A 19,700-nucleotide genomic window follows, 5' to 3' on the forward strand; every position below is an offset into this window, starting at 1 on the left:
TTTTTTTTTTTTTTAATTGTTTAGACATCTACAAATGCAAATTGTTAGAAATTGTAAGGGACAGCACTGTATTTTGTGTATGAGGCCAGTGGCAGTAACTCCACAAAAGACTTTTTAAAATGCAGATCTTGCAAATAACAAGAGGCAGGGTGACTGAACTGAGGAGTAGGTCAGCTTTTGAGGACTCAGACAAACATCTCAGCAGGCACCAGGCCAGCCACTTACAAGTACAACCTCCCTTCCTTCATGTCAGCTTTCCTGCTAGTGACCTTAGTAGTTTACTTTAAGTCAATATTTACTTTAAATATTATGATTAAGTGACAATAATTTACCAAGATTAAAATGCAACTCTGATAAGAATTGAGCCAAGTACACACTAGAACACTTTCTACAAGAGATTCTCTTCAAGGAGCCTGAGCTGTGTTATGCTCAGAAAATGTGCTGGGAGTCTTGACCTGTCAAGCTGTGATGGTGTTGAAGGTGGATCTGTAAAATTCACTACTTGAATTGTGCTGCTACAGCTGGACATTGCCCTCAAAGGTCAGTTTCCTGCTACAAAGGCCCTTTGAGCCACTAAAGATGATCACTAAAACCTGATCAAGGCTTCCCAGAGTAGCTGAAGCTATTGCCATGGGGAGCTGGGGTGGCACAGGACTCTGCCAGTGACAACAGGCACATCCTTCCCCTCTTCCCTCCGGGCTGCAGCAGTTGTTGCTGCCTCAACTCTAAGAATGTGAGTTCTCTTGACAGGTTTAAAATCAGCTTGAGTCCTGCAGATGAAAACTTCATAAAGGCAAACCTTGAAAATTAAATTTTCTTTATGAAACATCTGGTTATAGTTTTGCAGCTCTAACCAGAAAATCTACCTGAGCTAACATACATCCTGCTAAGGAGTGCAGAGGCTGTGGTGGTTAGTAAATCCTTTGGCTACAAAATGTCTGTGACAGTCTAAAATATTTGTTCCTCCTGCCTAATCACTCTTTAACATTTCTTAAAACTGATGGGGTAAAGGTTTTCAACTTCTGTCTTCTGCACAAAAGGTGTTTTTTTCTCTGTATCTCCTGTGAGGAAGTGGCACCAGTTTTGTGACCATTATTTATGATATCCACGAGGCTGCCTAGCCAGTCCTGTGCTTCTCTTTCATGCCTTACTTTATTCTTCAGGGGAAGCAATCAACACTTCATTACCAAATATAAGACAGGGTTCAACTTTTCAATGCTGTAATTAAGAGAGTGTCAGCATGAACACTATAAATTCCTTTTCTGAGGGATTTATGACCAAAATGTAAAACTATACTCTAGATGAAAAACTTGCCTTTCAGATCTTATACTATAAAATGTGATATTTTAACAACTCAAGGGGTATTTAATTTTTTTAAGAAGGAAGTTAAAATGAAAAGAAAAAAGAATAAAGGAAGGAAGATTTAATTCTAGTGGTTAACCTTCTTTTTAAACACACAGGCTTTGCGGGGGCCGATTCTTCAACTCAGAGACCTAATTTTCCCCCACCTGTCCTCATCATATATTTTCCTCAGAGAAAAAAGCTCTACAGTTTTTTTTTTTCCTACAAAAAAGGACTGTAGATGTCACCTGGTGGTTATCTGTGACTATGAAATCCATAATTCTTACAGGTAATTATGTTGTCTGCCTGGAAGTTCTCACTTTTGAGGTTTGGTTGTTGGATGGCAGAGCTGCTGATTCTGATAATAAATCTGTTGGGATTGTGAGGAAGTCTAAGTACTCTTATTTCAGGTCTAGTGAATGTCCTGAGTAACAGCTGGTGTTTCTAAGAGTTACTCTTTTATTGGTTTGGTTTTAAGGATTGCTTACTCCATCTGAGATTTTGTTACACCCAGCAATTTTTAGGATTCACTGTTATGATCCCCACTGCATCTATGACTCTCTTCAAGACACATATTTTCTCTAGCTATATAACAACTCTTCAGCTTTAAGAGCATTTTCTCAGGTAAGTCTAAGGTCATGCAAGAAATGTTGGGAATGGGTAGGTTTTATTTGTCCTTCCAAAACACCAATGAGGCACAACCACAAGTATGTCCAGACCAAAGTTTTCCTTTGCAGCAGTGTTTTAACTCCTGCAGCACAGCTCTAAATACCATCAAGATGAGCAGCTCTGTGCCTGTGTGGCTTCTGGGCTGTTCAAGGGTGGTTCCTGTGCTGAAGCTGTACCACATGACTGGTGAGGAGACTGTTGGTACCTGGCCAAGTGAAGCAGAACCAGGAGGGGCTGCTGGGGCTGCTATTTGCTGAAACTTGGATTCGCTCTCTTGGAAGACTCCAGGATCTGACATTAAGTGAATACTGCCATCTCCTGCTTGTAAAATGCCCAGGATCACCTGCACCCTTCAGCTCTCTGAGGTGTGAATGGATGTTGAGGAAATTGACTGCTTGGCTCTTGCTTCTTGCCACTGTTCACATAATTTCAAAGGCAGCTTCAATACGAAACATTGAAGACTTTAAAGATGAAGACTAAAAATAATGTATGGCAGAGACACCATAGTGTGATTAACAATTATTCTGCTATTCTTATTAATTTACTACCATGGCTCCTGCTAGATGTTGTTATGGGAATTTGTAGTGAAGTCACACTTTATAAACAGACTTCTGGAAAAATGTGAAAAGTCTTCACAGAATAGCAACAGTGATAAGATTGCAATGATAATTTCTTTGTTTTGCATTTAAAATGAACCACACCTTTCCCAGGTATTGGCTTTCAGACTTTTCTTCCTTTTGTGGTGGCATATTTTGAATGTGTTCTTCAGTTCTTTTCTGATAGGTCATATTTATTTGAAACCCTTTGGTACTTTTGAGTGTGATAAAGGCTTGTTAGCTTGCTTTTGAGAAGAGTTTCCCAAATTGCTCCTAGAGAAGAGCTGGACACAATTGATGTTTTCTTCTCCTCTTGTGTAGCTAGGGAGTATTTTTGGTGGCATTTGGTACAGAACCTCATTGCAGGTATCATTTTGTTTCAGTAGTTTCTGCATATATAGGAAAGTATAAATTAATGTTTGATTACTGTTAAATTATTTATAATGTTGACTGAAATTATGGAAAACTATTTTTCCTCTCAATAGAGTAGATTAATCTGTTAAAAGACCTGTGCTTTTCACTTCATTGTGCCAGCCACCAGTACTGGAAGGAGGGGAGATGAAGAATTACTTCTGTGAAACTTAAGGTCTGTGTTTGGGAATTAGCATTTGGAATACAGGACCTGCCATTGTAATATGGCACAGCCCTTGCAGAAACGGCCAAGATCTTCCCTGGAAATGCTGTGGCATCCCGAGTTTTGGTTTCTGGGCACTTATTTTGGTGTCTGCTGAACTGGCATGACTTGTTCCCTGTGATGACCTTGTCATCCTGCCTATGGGGGTAGGAGTTTTCCCCAGATTTATCAAATTGGTCTCAGGCAAGACCAATACATTAAGTCGAATGGTTGAACCACGGCTTGACCTGCAAGCAGGATGTCTTCCTACCACTATTCTTCTGAATCCCAATCATGGAAATACTTTTAGCATTGCCACTCTGAAACTGACGTGTGACACAACTGTAGTGGATCACTTTGTGTCAAAAACTTGACAAGATAATTCCAGCGACAGTGAAGCCGTACTGCCTTTTCTTAAGGCTCAACCACCCTTCTCAGACGGGCAGAACATCATCTCGGAGCGGCGGGACAGCCCGCCCTGGCAGGGGGACACCGCGCCTCAGGGGCCGGCTGTGGGCACGGGGCCCTGGGGGGACAGGGGCTCGCCTCGACAGCAGCCCCGGCACGGGGCGAGGAATCCCGAGGGATCCCGGCCCCGCTCCGGCGCTGAGGAGGACGCGGGAAGCCCCGGGGCTGAGGGCAGGGCCGGTGCCCCGGGGCTGAGGGCAGCCCGCGCCACGGGCGCCCGGGGTGGCCGCGGGGTCAGGCCGGGTGGCGCCGCCCCTTCCCGGTGACGGCAGAAGCGGAGCCCCGAGAGGCGCCGCGGGAGCAGCGGGACGGCAGCGCCGGCACTGCCCCTGCCCCGCCGCCGCACGGAGCCCCCGCCGCCGCCGCGCAGGTGAGGGCGGCCCGGCGGAGCAGCAGCAGCAGCAGCAGGTGCCGCGGGGCTGGGGCGGGGCGGCCCCGGCGGGAGGGAGGCTCTGGGGAGGGCAGGCGGGCGATGCGCGGGGTCCGTACAGCGGAGGGTGAGGGACGGTCGTGCCAGAGCGCGGCGGGCACTTGGGCTGGAGCGGACAAGGGAGTCTGGGGGCTCCCTGAAGTGGCCCCGCCGCCCCGCACCTTGTGTCCGGCCGGGCCCCGCCGTAGCCCAGGCTGGCGGAGAAGAAGGAAGGAAACCTCGGCAGTGTGGCAGTGCCTGACAGCAGCCCGGCCGTGCGCGGCCCTGCCCGGGCTCAGGGCTCGGCTTGCCCCGGCAGGTGGGCACCGTCGTGCGGCGGTTCCGCTCCCCTGCTCGTCCTGCAGGGCTTTGCGGGCAGCAGCTGCATCGCAAGGGCCGTGCATCGATCGTTATTAATTATTACTGCTGTGGTTCTGCGCTGGTGTCACTGGTGCGGATCCATCCGGCGAGGTGATGTCCCCAATCCAAAGGCACAGCTCCGGGCCGAGGATGCAACAAACTTTTTGCAATGCCCAGAGCACATGGGAAAATTTAGAAATTGACCAGAGACAAACTTTGGACTGCACTTCTTGGTTAACTTTGTGTGTCTGGAAAGCACCTGCTGTGTCATGTGGGTGAAATTAGACTGTGGATCCATCAGTGGTTATCTGAGCTATTCTTTGCTAGCTGGTGTGTTTTTAGCTTGCCTTTTCTAGTTTTTCCTCTCTGTGTTATCATGAAGAGAGTTACAGGCTATACACCAGTCTTTTGCTAAGGAAGGCTTGTTCGTTGAAGTCTGAAGTAAACAAAATAAAACTAAGTGGACAGGACAGATTAAATAGAATTTGGATTTTTTTTAATGTCCATGTTCACTTGGTTACTTGCAGTGTGTCTTTCAGACTTTTTAGTCCAGATCAGTCAGTCTTTTCAATTGAAACCTATCAGAACAGGTCTTACACAAACAGTAATAAGTGATCCAAGTTTTTCTTATGGTACAGGGCACCTTCAAATTTTAGCTCCTGTAATTCCTACAGTCAGAGGGAAATATCATGTCTGTGTCCAAGCTGGAGCTTGTAGTGTGTTTTGATGATTATTAACTCACTTGCTGAGTCCTCTAAGTGGTGCTGGATCTTTTCAACTGAGGCTTAAGTAACTTTTCAGCAGAGGATCAGTGATGCTTCTGTTACACACAGCATCTTGTAGTTCACACTCTGCTGGGTTGGAGGCATGCAGGTAATGGGCTGATGGAGGTCATCACAGAATTCTGCTGCATGAATGGGTAGAAAGATTGTTAATTCAAGTTGTTGTGCAGTGATGGGTGTCAGAAAGGCTGGGGGGCACCTGTGTAAGACAATTCCTGATGTTTGAAGGTCTTATCCAAGGACTTTGTTAGTTCTTTTACTATTAGGCAGCTTTCTGTGATGTTACTCTTAAAGTGGAACAGGTAGCCAGAACAGTCTAGGAGTGGTCAGTTAGGCTGATCAAATATTGCAATATTCTTTCCACCTTAAGTCAAAAACTTGGCTTGTGACTTAGGAGTTAAGTTAGATTAAATCCACTGTTCTCTCTGGTTTTGGGAGAAAGAGCTCCTTTAAAAGGGGAAGTACAGTATATTATATTCAACAGAAACTGCTTAAGAAGCCACCTCTGAGAGGCAGTTCCTTTGTACTAAGGGAGTTATCTCTCAAAAAACCTAGTGCATTGCCCTTTATTAAATAGCTGTACTTAGAAACTTCTTGTCTTGTTTTCCTACATCATATTTCATTTAACAGCCATACCTTGTACTGTAAAAGGCAGAGCTGATGTGTTTTTTATCACCTCTTGAAAACTATACTCATTTAAAAGTTCAGTTTTTTGTTATTCAGTGTGGTGTTGCACAAATGCTTAATCCTTGTCCCAGATCACAGCTTATTTGTTTTATTCTGATTCTTAATGAAAAGAGCAAAGTGAGAAGACTGGGTTTCTGTTTTTTTTAATTAGAAAACAGACATTGTTCAAAGATTTTAATTTAATTGTTTATATTTCCCTCCTTTCATTTCTTATTTTAACAAATCATTGTAGCAAGATGACCATGGCTGTCTTTTTAGGTGCAGTCTTGTCATAATTTAAATGATTATCTGATTATTTTCAGGTAGTCTAAGAGGACCCGTTACATTATGGCTAAAAGAAAATAATAAATTTTTGCTTACATTACTTCAAAGTTGTTCACTCCCTCCCAGCTGTAGAATTGGGATACATAAATTTTTTCAGTAGTATAAGGAAAGAATACTCCATTTTTTTATTACTGTAACAAGGCAATATGAAACACTAAATGATGTCTATGTTTTGCAAACCATGTGCTCTACATCCTGCTGTAGAGCACTTCAAGCTCACGATTGGCAATGTAGAGGTAAGAAGGGACTCTTGTGGCTTCTCTGTTAACTTGCAAAAAAAAAAAAAAAAGTGTTTATTGAAGTGGTAGAATTCAAAAAGGGATTGGAAAGATTGCACCGGGCAGCTTCAGAGTCGGGGAGATGGCTCCTGAAGCAGCTGAGACACGGCGGTGAAAGGCAATTGAGTGCTGGTGATGAGAGGGAGCAGCACAGGGCACTCAGGAGACAGCGACGCGCGGGTGAGGGGGCGAGGGCTGCCAGGAGTCTCGAAGGGGAAGCGAGAAGTGCCACGGTCGAATTAGCCATGAACACGGAAACTGAAACTGCCTGTGATGGGGAGCAGTGGCCTGAGCAGAGAGGAAGAGAAGCAGAGGGGAGCCGTGGCTGGTGCTGCATGCACAGAGCTGCTTCAAAGCTGTCCTGCTCGGGGATCGGGCTGAGGGGATGGCTGGGAGCTGTGTGACAGCAACCCCTGCGGCTTGTGTGACAATGCCGCGCGTTCATGGGTGCCGGAGCAGCTTGCAGACCATCCTGTTGGTAAATAACCTCACTGAGGAGTGATCAGGATTGTAATTAGCTGTTCGGTGCAGTGATGTGGGAGACCAGAGATCTGCTCTGTACACAGCCCCCTTTTGGCTGTTCTGTGCCAAGATGTGTCCCAAGTGTACGCACACAAATATCTGCCACCAACATGTGGGGAAGAAAAGACAGACTGTGTAGGAGAAACAGAGCCATGAAGTTTTAAAAGTGCAAAAACCGATGTTTAGATGTTGCCAGCACTTTGTGTTTGTATTACTCATGTTTTCCCTTCACTCCAGTTCTCAAAAGGACAGTTACCTGCTTTACATTCTCATGAGGAGTCATCTAATTCTAACAGAGTGCAAGAATTGACACAAGCTGATGCTGCTGGCCCTGCCCTCTGTGAGGCTGTTTGTACCTCCTTGCAGGATAAACCAGCAAGAGTTAATGTCGGCCGTGTACCTGCCTTGCATTTGCATGGGCAGGACTCTGTAAGGAATCTAACTGCATAAATGTGTTCTTTAAAGAAATGAAAATGCTGTTTTAAATACTGAATTTTCTCCCTTTTCGTCCTTGTATTTTCTCTCTTCAGGACACTGAAGACCATAAAAGTTTGATTAAAAAGAAAAAATGCCCAGAAAGACTATAGACTATGGAGTGATGCCTGAGTATGAGAAAAGCCAGATCAAAAGGACCTTGGAACTGGGAACTGTTATGACAATATTCAGTCTTAAGAAGAGCAGCCCAGAAAGGAGGACTATTCAGGTGATAATGGAAACCAGGCAGGTGGCATGGAGCAAGACAGCTGACAAGATTGAAGGTTTCTGTGAGTATTTGCAATGTGCACCTGAATTTGGAGTTACTAATAAATTGATGTACTTGTCAAATATTAATTTAACGAGACTTTTATTAACATTATGAAGATTTTGGCTGAAAAAGTTTGGTAATTTGCTTAGAATATTTTGAATTGTTGTAATGTAGACAAAGAATCTTCTACAGCTCATTTTTTGGGTATCTAACACTACTTAAATATGATTAACATGCTTTTATCCTTAGCCTTGTTCTTCAAGTTTTAGTCTTTGAATATCATGGTGTTTGTGTTCTCTGAATTGACAGACTGTTTTCTATCATGTTTTATAAATTCAAGTGAGTAATTATTCTTTACCACTACTCTCCAAAAAAAAAAAAAAAAAAAAAAAAAAAAAAAAAAAAAAAAAAAGAACCAACCAAATGCCTTCAAATACAAGGAAACTGAATTAATTCACAATTTGATATTCTTGGGCAATTTGCTGTCTCAGGATGGAAGTCATTATTTAGGATCATTGTTGGAAAGTACCAATGGCTTGGGAGGATGAAGGTGTGAGACACGAGGTGGTTTCGAGGCCCTGATTTGGTATTGTCTCTTTAGTTGGTATTGGAACTGACTAAACCCATTATTTATAACAAGGTCAGGAAATAGAAGGGGAATGTAAGGCTAGATAGGGCTGCAAAAACTAGAATAGAAGAATAAAGTGAGACTAATCCTCAGTTCTTACGAACACAGCTGATGCCAGGAAAGCTCAGCCTGGGATTTCTGTGATTTGTGCAGCTCAGGGTGGTGTAATGATTTTACTCTACAGCTGCTAAATTGTCTTTGTCCTCAAGAAAGGAATTGAATAGTTCGTCTGAAATACCAGAATAATTTATTGGTCTGTTGAGGTGTGGATTTTTAGAAGGTTTTGGTTTTTTTGGTGAATACACGGTAAGTTAAAAATCCATTGGTCTGTAAGGTTGGAAAGACAGCATGATTTTGAGATTGTCTGAGCAGTTTCTCTTCATGCTCCTGACTTAAAAGTATTAAATCTCTGCTACTGTTTCCATTGGTTCCTGTCTCATTCCTTGTGGAGACTGGACCTGCAGCTGGAAATGTGATATAGTGGAAGTAAAAGAGTGGTTGTCTGGGAGGATGTTTTTATCATTGGTGGTGAAAATATGGTCATATTCAGTATTCTGGAGAAAAGCAAACAGGGCTGGACACCCAATTAACAGGTACTCTGGATCATAATCTTTCATTGCCCCAATTTCTTATGTGACAAATGAGGGTAATTATCCTCTCTATAATGATGTGTGTGAATGCAAGTACAAGTGTATTGCTGGTACCATGCCAAAAAAGAAGTCCTGGGAGGGCGTGTAGAATTCAGTTATGAGAGTAGTGCTTGAATATTGTTTAGCAAATAAAGCCTGGGGTTTACACACAGAGCAATAAGATTAAAACAGAGCAGAAAATGACCACTCAGTGAGGGGAGGAGACCTCAGAGTCCTCTGGCCAAACCAATCTCTGAGTGTGTGTTGAGGTTTTGCTGTAGCCATTTGCACAGAGGGGACAAATTTCAAGCTGAACAGACTGTGCATTCCAGATTTTGGGTCAACTTTTTCAGTCCTGTCTTGTAATCACCTTTTATCAAAGCTTTCCATGGCTGGTGTGTGTTTGTGTAATAATAAATAATAATAAATTAATTAGTTTGCTCCGTGCATGGATTTTAATGCTTTTGAAAGAAGGTGAATATTGTAGTTTGACTCTTAAACCTGGGTGATCCTGCAGGGGAATGACTTGTTTCCAGATCCAGGCTGGAACAGGGAATATTGCTCGAGATCCATGACTTACCCAAAAGCCATCTGCCTCTCCACAAGAATTGCAGTGCTGTAGCAGTTTCTGAAATTGAGCAACACTTCAGTGACGTGTGTAACGCTGGGAACTTCAGGTCTGAAAATATGGCCTAGTCTAAAGCACAGATATGTAAAATGTTGTTTTATTGGCTTTAAAAGCAATGAATCTGCCCCAACAAGCTGTAATTTTCAGGTATTGTTCCAGAACATGATATGAACAATTGCTCCAACTCACCATGAACCATATCTGGTCTGCTAGAAATGAAAGTCACTGCAGTTTTAGCTTGCTGACAGAGTTTGTGCTGAAGAGGAAGGAAGTATTTTATTTAGTTAGTTAGTTATTTGTGTGTTGCTGTTGCTTCTTTTGACTGAGACTCAGGCTTTCTTTTTGCTTGAAAAGTGGAAAAATGATGGATTTGAAGCTTTGCTATTTGAGAATTGAATGGAGTAGCCTCTTGAATATGAATGTATATGCTGGTAGACTGTATTGACTTTGTGACAAATAAAACCCATGTTTTTGTTTCTTGACTTTTTTTTAAAAGTAGTTTAGGGCAGAGAATTATCATCTCAAGTATTATAATATATTCATATACTTAGGCTGTACAAAATCTAATATTCATGATATGATCTTAATGGTTGCTGTTTGCATGTGTGTCAGTCCAGAACCAATTAATATTCAATATGAGTGGGAAAGTTAAGATGGTTTCCTGTTCCATGTGTGCTATTTTAACTCAAGTTTGGCAACTGCTCTTTACAGAAGGCAGAAAACTCAATGTTAGCATCTGCTATGGGTTTGTGTTTCTAAATCAGAGAGTGAGGAGAGTTTAACTTTGGGACACAAAAATAGGCTGCTAATAGATAGCAAAGACAGAGTCCTGTGTTGTGTTGTGAATTTTGGATGTCATAGTGCTGATTTTCTTGCTGATGGACTGTAAATGTTTGAAGAACACTCAAATTCCTCTAAGCCAGAGTTGATTATAATTATTACAATGACCTTTTCCAAGTTTGGTTAATATTGTTTTGGAAATGATTTAAGTTAAGCCTCACAATAACAAAAAGGCAGCTACTCTTATTCTGGAATAAATTGACCGGAGCAGGGGAGAGATGTAGGATTAGCTATGCTTATATAAATATTTACACAGCCCCATGGGCCCAAATGTGGCACTACTGTGTATTTTAAATTGCATTGCTCATAAAAGGCCCCTTTTGTTGAAAACCTGCCCGCATATCTGTTTAGAATAGAGTGAAAGAGTTGCTAAAATTAAGGATATTTCCTGCTCAGTGCAGATGTGTTTCTCTGGATGAGAAACTTCAGAAAACTCTTCCTAGATCCAGGCCTTTGGGGTGGTAAGAAGTGAGAATTTACAAAGGCTAGGAAATCTGGTTTAAACAATCCTTGTCTTCATTGTGTGGTTCAGATCACACAGTGTCCAAGTACTGGAGCTTTTACATTGACCTTTTGAGAGACTTGAGTTGCTGTATACAAAAGGAATTTCTAACAGAAAGGAACTGGGGAGAAACCTCTGTATTTTCCCCTAAATGCAAGAACACAGGTTGGTTGTGTCCTTTAGAGAAGGATATGCTATTTCAACAGTAGATCAAGAGGCACTGTATTTCTGACTGTGCACGACATAAATTTGAGGTGATGTTTTCACAGCCCAGTATTTAGCAGTTGAATTCCAAGGTTAGTCTCACTTGTGTACCCAGACAGGCATTTGAGAGGATTAACTTATTTTTGCATGAGAGAAGAAAAGTTTGGTTTCCTTGTACAGAGGGATTTGATTTGCTTGTTTAATTTGTAAGGGACCCTTTTCCTGCAGAAGTCAATCCCTGCATCCTGGGTGGGTAACTGCAGCTGCCAGCATGGTCTGGTGCAGTGTGTCGGCTCTGATGGTTCTGCTGGGTATTTTTGTGTGTTTAACCTTTGCAGCTGGCTGTGGGTCTGGATGGGTCACACACACCCTGGGTGGTTCTGCCCACCTCAGAGTGTCCCTGGGGGTGTTGTGCGCCCTGGGACTGCAGTGACAGGCAGAGGGGAAGGGAGAGGTGGCCAAGGGAGGGCAGGGTTTGCCAGGTGTCGCAGACATTTCTCCACAGAAATCCTTTCTTTCAGATTTCTGCGTCTTCGGGAGGCCAGAGGCCCCCGAAGAGAAGGTAAACAATTATTATCAGCTGCTGTGGAATGCAACAGGAACACCTTGATTGGCTCATTTTCTATGTTTATAATTAAGAGCCAATCACCAGTGCAAGCTAGGGGACTGAGTCCTTGAACACAACTTTGTTGTAGATTCTTTTCTATCTCTTCTTAGCTTAGCTAGCAGCTCTGCAAACCTCTCTCTATATTCTATTAGTATAACTATAATGTATTATATCATATATTAATAAATCAAGCCTTCTGATTCAAGAAACAAGATTCACCGTCTCTCTCTCACCAGCAGCGACCCGCAGGTCGCAGTAATAGCCAGGACCCTGCTGAGACACGCGGCTCTGTGGCTGACACCTGGGCTTTGCTGTCTGAGAGCACATTCCAAACTCCCAAATTGTGGTACAGCATTTATATGCACATGAATAAATTAAGCCCCAAAGTTAGGATATTTAAGCTTTTGTAGAGCAAGCAGGTGGTGAAGTGCAAATCTCCAGGAAGCTGATCCATTATGGGTATTCCATTCTTTCTCAGATGCAAAGTGCTTTCAGGACAATTATTAAGGGAAAGCTCTGGGTGACTAGAGTTGGATTAGTCACTGGAAAATGTGTGAGTTTCTGCATATTCTTCCAAGAATCCCTTGAGTGAAGGGATGATTCACAGCCAGGAGAATTTATACTCTCAGAAATCTGTGGTGCCATCCTTGAATGTGCAAGTGTGTGATTCTCTGTAATACAAGCATGCTCATTTCAAGGAACATTCTATTTGAGGACTGAAGATGATTTCTCTGTTTTTGAATACTTAGGATTTTTTTTTAATATGAAGAGGTGACCTGCTTTTGTAAAATTATATAAACCATATTTTAATCCCTTATTTTTTAGAAAAGAAAGACAACCTTTTCATGTTTTTTTCATGTTCTTTATTTATTGCAAAAGATCCCATAATAAAAATATCTAGTGACAATTTAGTTGTGCAAGCTCATAACAAGAAATAGGTTTAAAGCATCAGAGGGCCATAGTTAGAAAATGTCATATATCAGCTGTGAAACTGCTCTTTCTGTATGCAGAGTGAGAGGTCAGGGTGTAGATAAGGTGGGAAGAGAAATGTTAGTATTAATTTATTCTGAAAACTTTCTCAGAGGATGAAGTACCTGGACTGGGGAGTGGCAGAGATGCAGGCATCATGTCAATGTAATTGCAGAATTATGAAGCAGGGGAATAAAGGCTGTGCTTAAATTGGAGCTTTTGATGCTCGTGACACACCATGGTGCAATAGCAGCCATTTCTATTTTCTGCAGCCCAGACCTTTATTAATGCAATGAGACTATCTTGTGTCTTTTTCCCATTTATAACAGAAACCCATGTTTGACAATGCATAACATGTTATTTTAGAATTAATGTGAACTGCTCTTTTCACATTGTCTCACTGCTCTAGTTTTTATGTGTAATAATATTTTTCCAGAGTTGGTAAAAAAAAAAAATGCCCATTTTAAAATAAATTTGCCATCTCAAAGTCATTTAGCATTACCAATTTTTCATTTAAACTACAGAAAAGTGTTATCAAGTGTTAAGTTCACTTGAGATTTTCTTCCCTGCTGAACAGGGGAGATTTTACAGAATTTGTCCTCTAGAACATGATTAAAAAACCCAGACATAGAATGAACTTGAATTTTCATGTTTCACAGGTAAAGGGAGTGTGAAGACTAAAATCAGCTGCAGTAAATTCATGTTAAAAGTAGAATTAGAACCTGTGGGAGCTGCTCTGTAAGATTGTCCTGTGCTTTCAGACTTTGTTACACTGCCAAGCAGGAATCACTAATTTCTGCCAAATGTTGCACCTGGATATTTAATGATCAAAGCTCATTATAGGAGCTGTGCATCTGTAATAGAGTCCTGTAGATACCAGCACCAGGTCAGGCCACATTGAGCTGACAGGGTGAGGGGAAAAGCAGGGATCTGCAGTTTAATTTAATGGTAACCTTCTGTGTTTTGCCACAGGCAGTGCTGTTCTACCTAACAAGGCTTAGGGTTTTTTATCTTTGTTTTATTTTGTGAATTGTATCCAGCAGCATCTTTGCCTTGAAATTAAATTTTGATAATGTTGTTTTTAAAATCTTTGCTAAAACGACTGCCAAAGAGAGAGCACATTTTTATGCTGTGCATCCTTTTGGCTTTCAGATACATTGGGGAACTTCAAAAACTAACACCTAAGAGTGTCTTCATGCATGTGGCTCACATTCTTAAACATTGATTTTTTTTTCTATGTGTTAAACAGCTGAGTAATTTATTTAGTAGAATTGTTAATATCAATGTAAATTTCTTCTGTGGTGGAAAGCTTTTTTCCCCTCCCATTGGAGAAGATGGTATAAATATTTACAGATCTCTCCCTGTCTGGGAGAACTGATGAGCATCTATGTATTCTGGTGAGGAGTATGAAATGAGTGCTTAATTTGGCTTGAATACTGGACTTGATCTTGCTGATTTCTAGTAGGCACCTTTGTTTTCCTTACTGCTAGCAGAATTTTTGTCTGAATTTCCTTACTGTTTCAGACTTAAAGTAATAAATAAACTTAACTCAAATTGAAAACCCCGAGTCTCTGTTTTGTCATTGGCTTTCTGTATTCTGCATACTGTTAAAGAACAATATGTCATTGCAAAGTGAATTCACTACTTGCTCTTTTTGGAGTAGCTTCACAAAGGAGCATTCAAATTTACCTTTTTTTGGTGTGTTTTGAAATGGCTGTATTTCAGTTGTTAGCCAGGGGATCTTTGTGTAAGTCTTCAGCTGAGTACATGGAGCTTGGTTTCTGTGGTCAAATGAAAAAATGAACATGTGTAGCCTCTAGCTCCTTTCAAATAATGTCTTCCCTTTAGCAGCTCAGTTCTGCAATGTCTGATGCTAACTTACAACGACCAGACTTCCTGTCATGGCCAGCCAGCAAAACAGGGATGGAATGAACTGCACAGACCTCAGCACCCCTGAGCTGGTTGATCAAAGTGAGTGTGAGATGTAGGTACTCCATCCTTTTCCCAGTTAGGTTTATATACCAACATTTTTGTTTTGTTTTGTTGGATGGAGCAGAATGTAAACTTTTATGAGCACATATATAAATTTTACTCTATTCTTATGTCATTTTGTGGAGATGCCCTTTAATTTTTAATATGAAAACGGTAGCCAGGTGTACAGCCCCTTGAATTCAGAGCTCAAACTGGGAAGCACTGTAACATGATGCTGTACTGTGAGAAGTTATGAATTTAGCAGTAATTTGTTGTTACTGTACATGCCAGCTCTGTGTGACCTGATTATGTAAAACGCTGCGGGTTTAAAAGGTGCACTTCTCTAAACCTGATGTCAGTCACTCAGCTAAATCCCCAGGGGACCCCTGGAAAGGTACTCATGGGTGCTTTCTCAAGGTGCACCACACTGTCTCTCAGGTTTCATCCTTGTAACTGTGTTTTCAGAAGTTTTGTGGCTGATCTCTAATGACTTCCTTGGGCTGCTGAATGTCTCAGTAAACTTCTCTGTTTATATGAGCTGAATTACTGTCCCTGCCACATCTGGGCTGCCATGCTGCAGGACATTTCTGCTTTCTTGTGACTTTGTCCTCCAAGAGAAGCCTCACCTTGTTCCCTCTAGAGTCACAGAGAATTTGTGTTTCATTGCTGCTCTGAAAAAAAAGAGGCTGTTAAAACACACCTTGGGTAGTTAATATTTAATTCTGCAGAAGTGAGAGCAGAGCCATTGTCCTCACTAACCACCATGAAGTACATTTGCAAAAGGCTACTAAAGGCTTTCTTCATTCACTGGGCACTCATTTGCACACAGCCTCTGTTGCAGTGGGCAGTTTCTCACTTTCTAAAATGAAATCTACTTTGGAATATTTTGTAATGCAAATTTTTGGAAAAAAATATCTGGTTCTGAGTGCAGAATATTACTATACATATATACACATGAAAATGCAATTGTATTCATAGAGAGAATGACCAGCTCATGTCTTGGTGCACACATCTTGGGTGATGAGAGTCTCTTATTTTCTTCTTCAAAACATTACCAGTAGTTTCCCTTAAGTTTTCTTGAGACTTACTGAAATAACGCTCACAGCACGATATCTGACTCTGTAAGCCTACTCTGACACTCTCTGTAGGCTTTTCCTTTTCGTTCATTAAGTACATGACTGAGTTTTGAGCTGAGCACCATTTGTGGCCCCAGACACTGAAGGACTCCTGGGGAATCTGGGCTTTTTAATCAGGAATGTTATCTCACAGAACTCTGTAGTCCTTAATGGCAGATTCAGGTAAACTTTTACACTGTTAATGTAGACTTTTCTATCAAGGGTACCTTGATGGGTTGACAACCTCTAAGGTTTTTTGACCCATGCATTTACATGCAAACAGCCTGATGGTCCAGGCTAACATTGACCAAAGGTGTTCTTGCAAATTTGCCTTCCTCCAGTGAATTTAGATGGACATTTCCAGCCCACAGAAGGTGCTCTGCTGGTGGCAGTGGCTGGTTTTTTTTCAGCAGGGTCTGTTCCCCAACCCACCTGTCTGTTCAGGTGCTGGATGGTTCTGTTCCCACCCAGAGGTGACTGGTGGATGACCATTGTGGCAGACAGAGCCAGAACTTCTCTCTTTAAATTGCTGTGTAGCACACTGTTGTGTTTTTTTCCCAGTTCTCCTCTTGACATTAGTTTTCTACCTTTGGTTATCTTGTATTATGTCTTCCCCTCAGCTTGCACAACACCTGCTGTAGTGAAATGCAGGTTCTGTTTTACCATCTACCTCCAAGTGTGACTGCAGGAAATGTAACAGGAATTTGTACCTGCAAGTGTGTGGCTGAACATGATTGCTGCTGGGTTATTTGAATGGAGATCAGTGGAGATGTTGAGGATCAAAAGTTTATTGTTAAGTTCATGGCAGTCAAGAGCTCTGTCAGGTGCCCTGGAAGGCACTGAGCAATTCATCTGTGCAGCATTGGGAAAGTATCAATGTAGTAGTGTAAGGATCCATTGGATTTGCTGATTTGCCAAACACAGCAGCAGGAGCTGAAGTTTGGCAGCCTCAGGCTCTGAACTGCCTCAAATGCACATCCAGATCAGAGCCTGAGACAGTGTGGTAATTGAAGGTGCCTTGGAGTCTGGTCTCCTTAAGAGCCTCTTGAGGGAGTTGTCAGAATCAATCCGTGACTGATGAGGCTGCTAAGGAGATCCCTTCAACCTGGGGAAATAGTCACATAAAGAGATGGACGAACTGTAAACTAATTGTGGGTTTTAGAGTGGCACTAGACTTTTATAAACTGTTTGGCTGGGGACTGGCTGTGCTGGGGGAGTGCTCTCCTTGTCTTGCTGGATGTGAGTCAATTTCTCTACTTTGATTCATGTTTCCTTAGGAAATGTTTTAATCTTCTCTCACCTTTCTTGTGGAAATTGCACCTGCAAGTGTATTGGATTTGGTTTGACTGTGCAAGGTGTATCTGTCCAGGTTTGTGCTTTTTTTGGGAGTATCAGGCCCCAGGAATACGTGTCTGTGAAGCCAGGGCAGGATATGGCTCTGCAGTTTGCATGTGGGATTGAGAAGGAGGAAAGCTCCAGTACTTCAAAGCAGTACAAAGATAGTGTCTGAAGTGTTGTGCCTGCAGTTCTGGCATAGGTATGAAATTACATTTTAATTGTTCAGTGACAGATTGTGCTGTTAAAAAAGTTCACAGTAACTGTGTAACAACTACGTTGGTGCAGTTGATTTACTAATCTGAGTCTGAAACATGCTGCAGCTTTTCCTGGCCTGCTCCTTTCTTGGTATAGTTGGAATCAGCCATTCTGGAGTTACTGGGCATCCTGTGAAGGACACAGAGCTTAGTGCAAGACCAGAATTAATGCTTTGCATTCATATTTCTCTTTTTCCCTTTGATCCTCTACATTGGCTTTTCTTTCAATAATGTAGAGTAATATATCCTAACCAACACTATGAAATGTCGTTAAAAGTCATACATGTATTTTCTATTAATTTTTTGAAACTATAATGTGCATTACATCTTTATTTCTGTAAAAATCTAAAGAATGTTTAACAAAACTTGTGTTTTGTACCTGTTTCATTTATTTTCTAAGGAAATGTAATGATATCTTGCCCAAATTTTGTAGGATATATAGAATATATTGCCTGAAAATAATAGGGATGCTAAATTTTGAATTTAAGTTTTTTAATATAAATATTTCTTTCTCCTCTCTTTCACTCAGTTTTGTTCTCTTGCTGAACCATTCCTCTACTTACTGAATGTTTAGCAATTAGGGTATAGTGAAACCTTTTCTGAAAAACCAGTTGGAGAAGCAATAACATGTCTGTGCCTACAGAAATCCTTGTGCCACTCTGTATATACACATAGGTTCATGCAGGAGAAGGGGATGGTGGGGTTGAAAGGCTGTAGTGCAAGGAGAAGGACTGTAGTGAGTGTGTAACTGAGGGGAGACATTGGGTAAGTTTGTGTGTTTATTTCAGAGGTCAGTGTGAGGTAAGAGCCCCTGGAAATGACAACAGCAATGCAGGTTGTGAAATCTCTTTTATCGCTGCTTCTAGTTTGTACTTTGAGAGGGCCTATTGTTGTGTTGTTCATGTGTGTGGATTTAAAGGAGTCTGAAAGGAAAGGTATGATTCACTTTGAAGTTAAGACTGTGTTTTTCAGCAGGGATTTGTTGGGTGAAGGGAAAGAGAAGAGGTGACTGGGGTTGCCAATGATTGGAATGAGGCAGCCCGGTGTGCAGTCTGTGCCATTTACTGCAGCCATGCAACCTCCTCCCCTCTCCATCTGGGTATTTCTGTCTCTGCTTTCTGATTCTTCTCTGTTGATATTAATGTAAATTCATGGTGTAAGATCAGCTTTTTTAGATGGTGACGTTTAGGATGGTAATTTGGATACATCTTTAGGGATCCACGTGAGACTCTGAATGGTAAGGAGATCAGAGTCATCATTAGGAGCTTTTGGTTCCTGGTCATTTATAGGCACAGTGTAAACTTATTTTAGAAGTTCGCATCTAAATTTAGGGGTCTTCACCAATCAGACATGCAGATCTTAGGAGATGTTTTTGTGGTTTGAGAGGGAGGCTGAGACATTAAAACCTCTACCTTGAGAATAATGATTCTTGGAAAAAATCACGTAAGAAAGATGCTTGTATCCTATAATTAGTTCAGATTAACCTTTGAGGTCTCATTTTCATAGTGTAAGTTGTTTAATGACTGTGAGAAAGGAGTGTCTGGTAGAAGTTTGGCCTGGGATACTTTGCAGAGAATAAGAAGTTCCAAGATGAATTAATGTTTTAATGTTTTGTTATCAGGATTTTGTTGAAACACTTCCTTGCTTGTCTGTCCATGTTGGTATCATAGAAATGCAGCGTTACACAGGTGGAAGCTTTGCTGTTGTTCAGCTCATCCGTGTCTGGCAGCAGAGCTGCTGTTTCATTATGTTCTTAAGGTCTTCTGTTACTGATGAGGTGCTCATTTAAAACAGGGGGTTTATATTGTGGCATTCTTAAATGCAGGGACAGAAACCCTCAGCTGTTTTCCTTGGATCTTGCTCGGTCTGATAAACACATTTTGAGAGCAGCCATGAAATGGTTTTGTTCACACTTCGTCCTGTAGCTTGTAAGTCAAGACTGTCCAGAAGTGGAAAGAGCTGTTTATTTCTCTGGTCCACAGGCAGAGCAAAACCACTTCCTCAGTTTTCTAATAAGTATCTTATCTTGAGAGCACACATATTTCTATTTCAGTGCTGTCTCCCTCCTGTTCTGCAGGCCCTGTAGCACGGGTTTGAAAACAGGGAGCTGGCTTGGGGGAGTGTGTGCTTGTGCAGGGTTCCCATTCTGCTGTGCTCCAGTGCATACCTGTGTTCTCTGGAGAGCTGAGAGGTGAAAGTGATACAACAGGTTATGTTAAAT

At 41.7% G+C, this 19,700-nt stretch overlaps 1 protein-coding gene across 1 annotated transcript in view; it reads left to right on the top strand.

Annotated features, from left to right (window-relative positions):
- The first annotated feature begins 3,990 nt into the window (after positions 1–3,990).
- The window catches only part of PLCG2 (phospholipase C gamma 2), a 55,835-nt gene continuing 40,125 nt past the window's right edge, over positions 3,991–19,700 (top strand). Inside the window, exons 1-2 of the mRNA XM_059481538.1 lie at positions 3,991–4,095; positions 7,580–7,813. Of these exons, the coding sequence (XP_059337521.1) occupies positions 7,618–7,813 (196 nt within the window). The 5' untranslated portion in view covers positions 3,991–4,095; positions 7,580–7,617. The remainder of the gene's footprint in view (positions 4,096–7,579; positions 7,814–19,700) is intronic.

This window comes from Ammospiza nelsoni, chromosome 13 (genome assembly GCF_027579445.1).
Source record: "Ammospiza nelsoni isolate bAmmNel1 chromosome 13, bAmmNel1.pri, whole genome shotgun sequence".
In the NCBI taxonomy this organism is placed as follows: Eukaryota; Metazoa; Chordata; class Aves; order Passeriformes; family Passerellidae; genus Ammospiza; species Ammospiza nelsoni.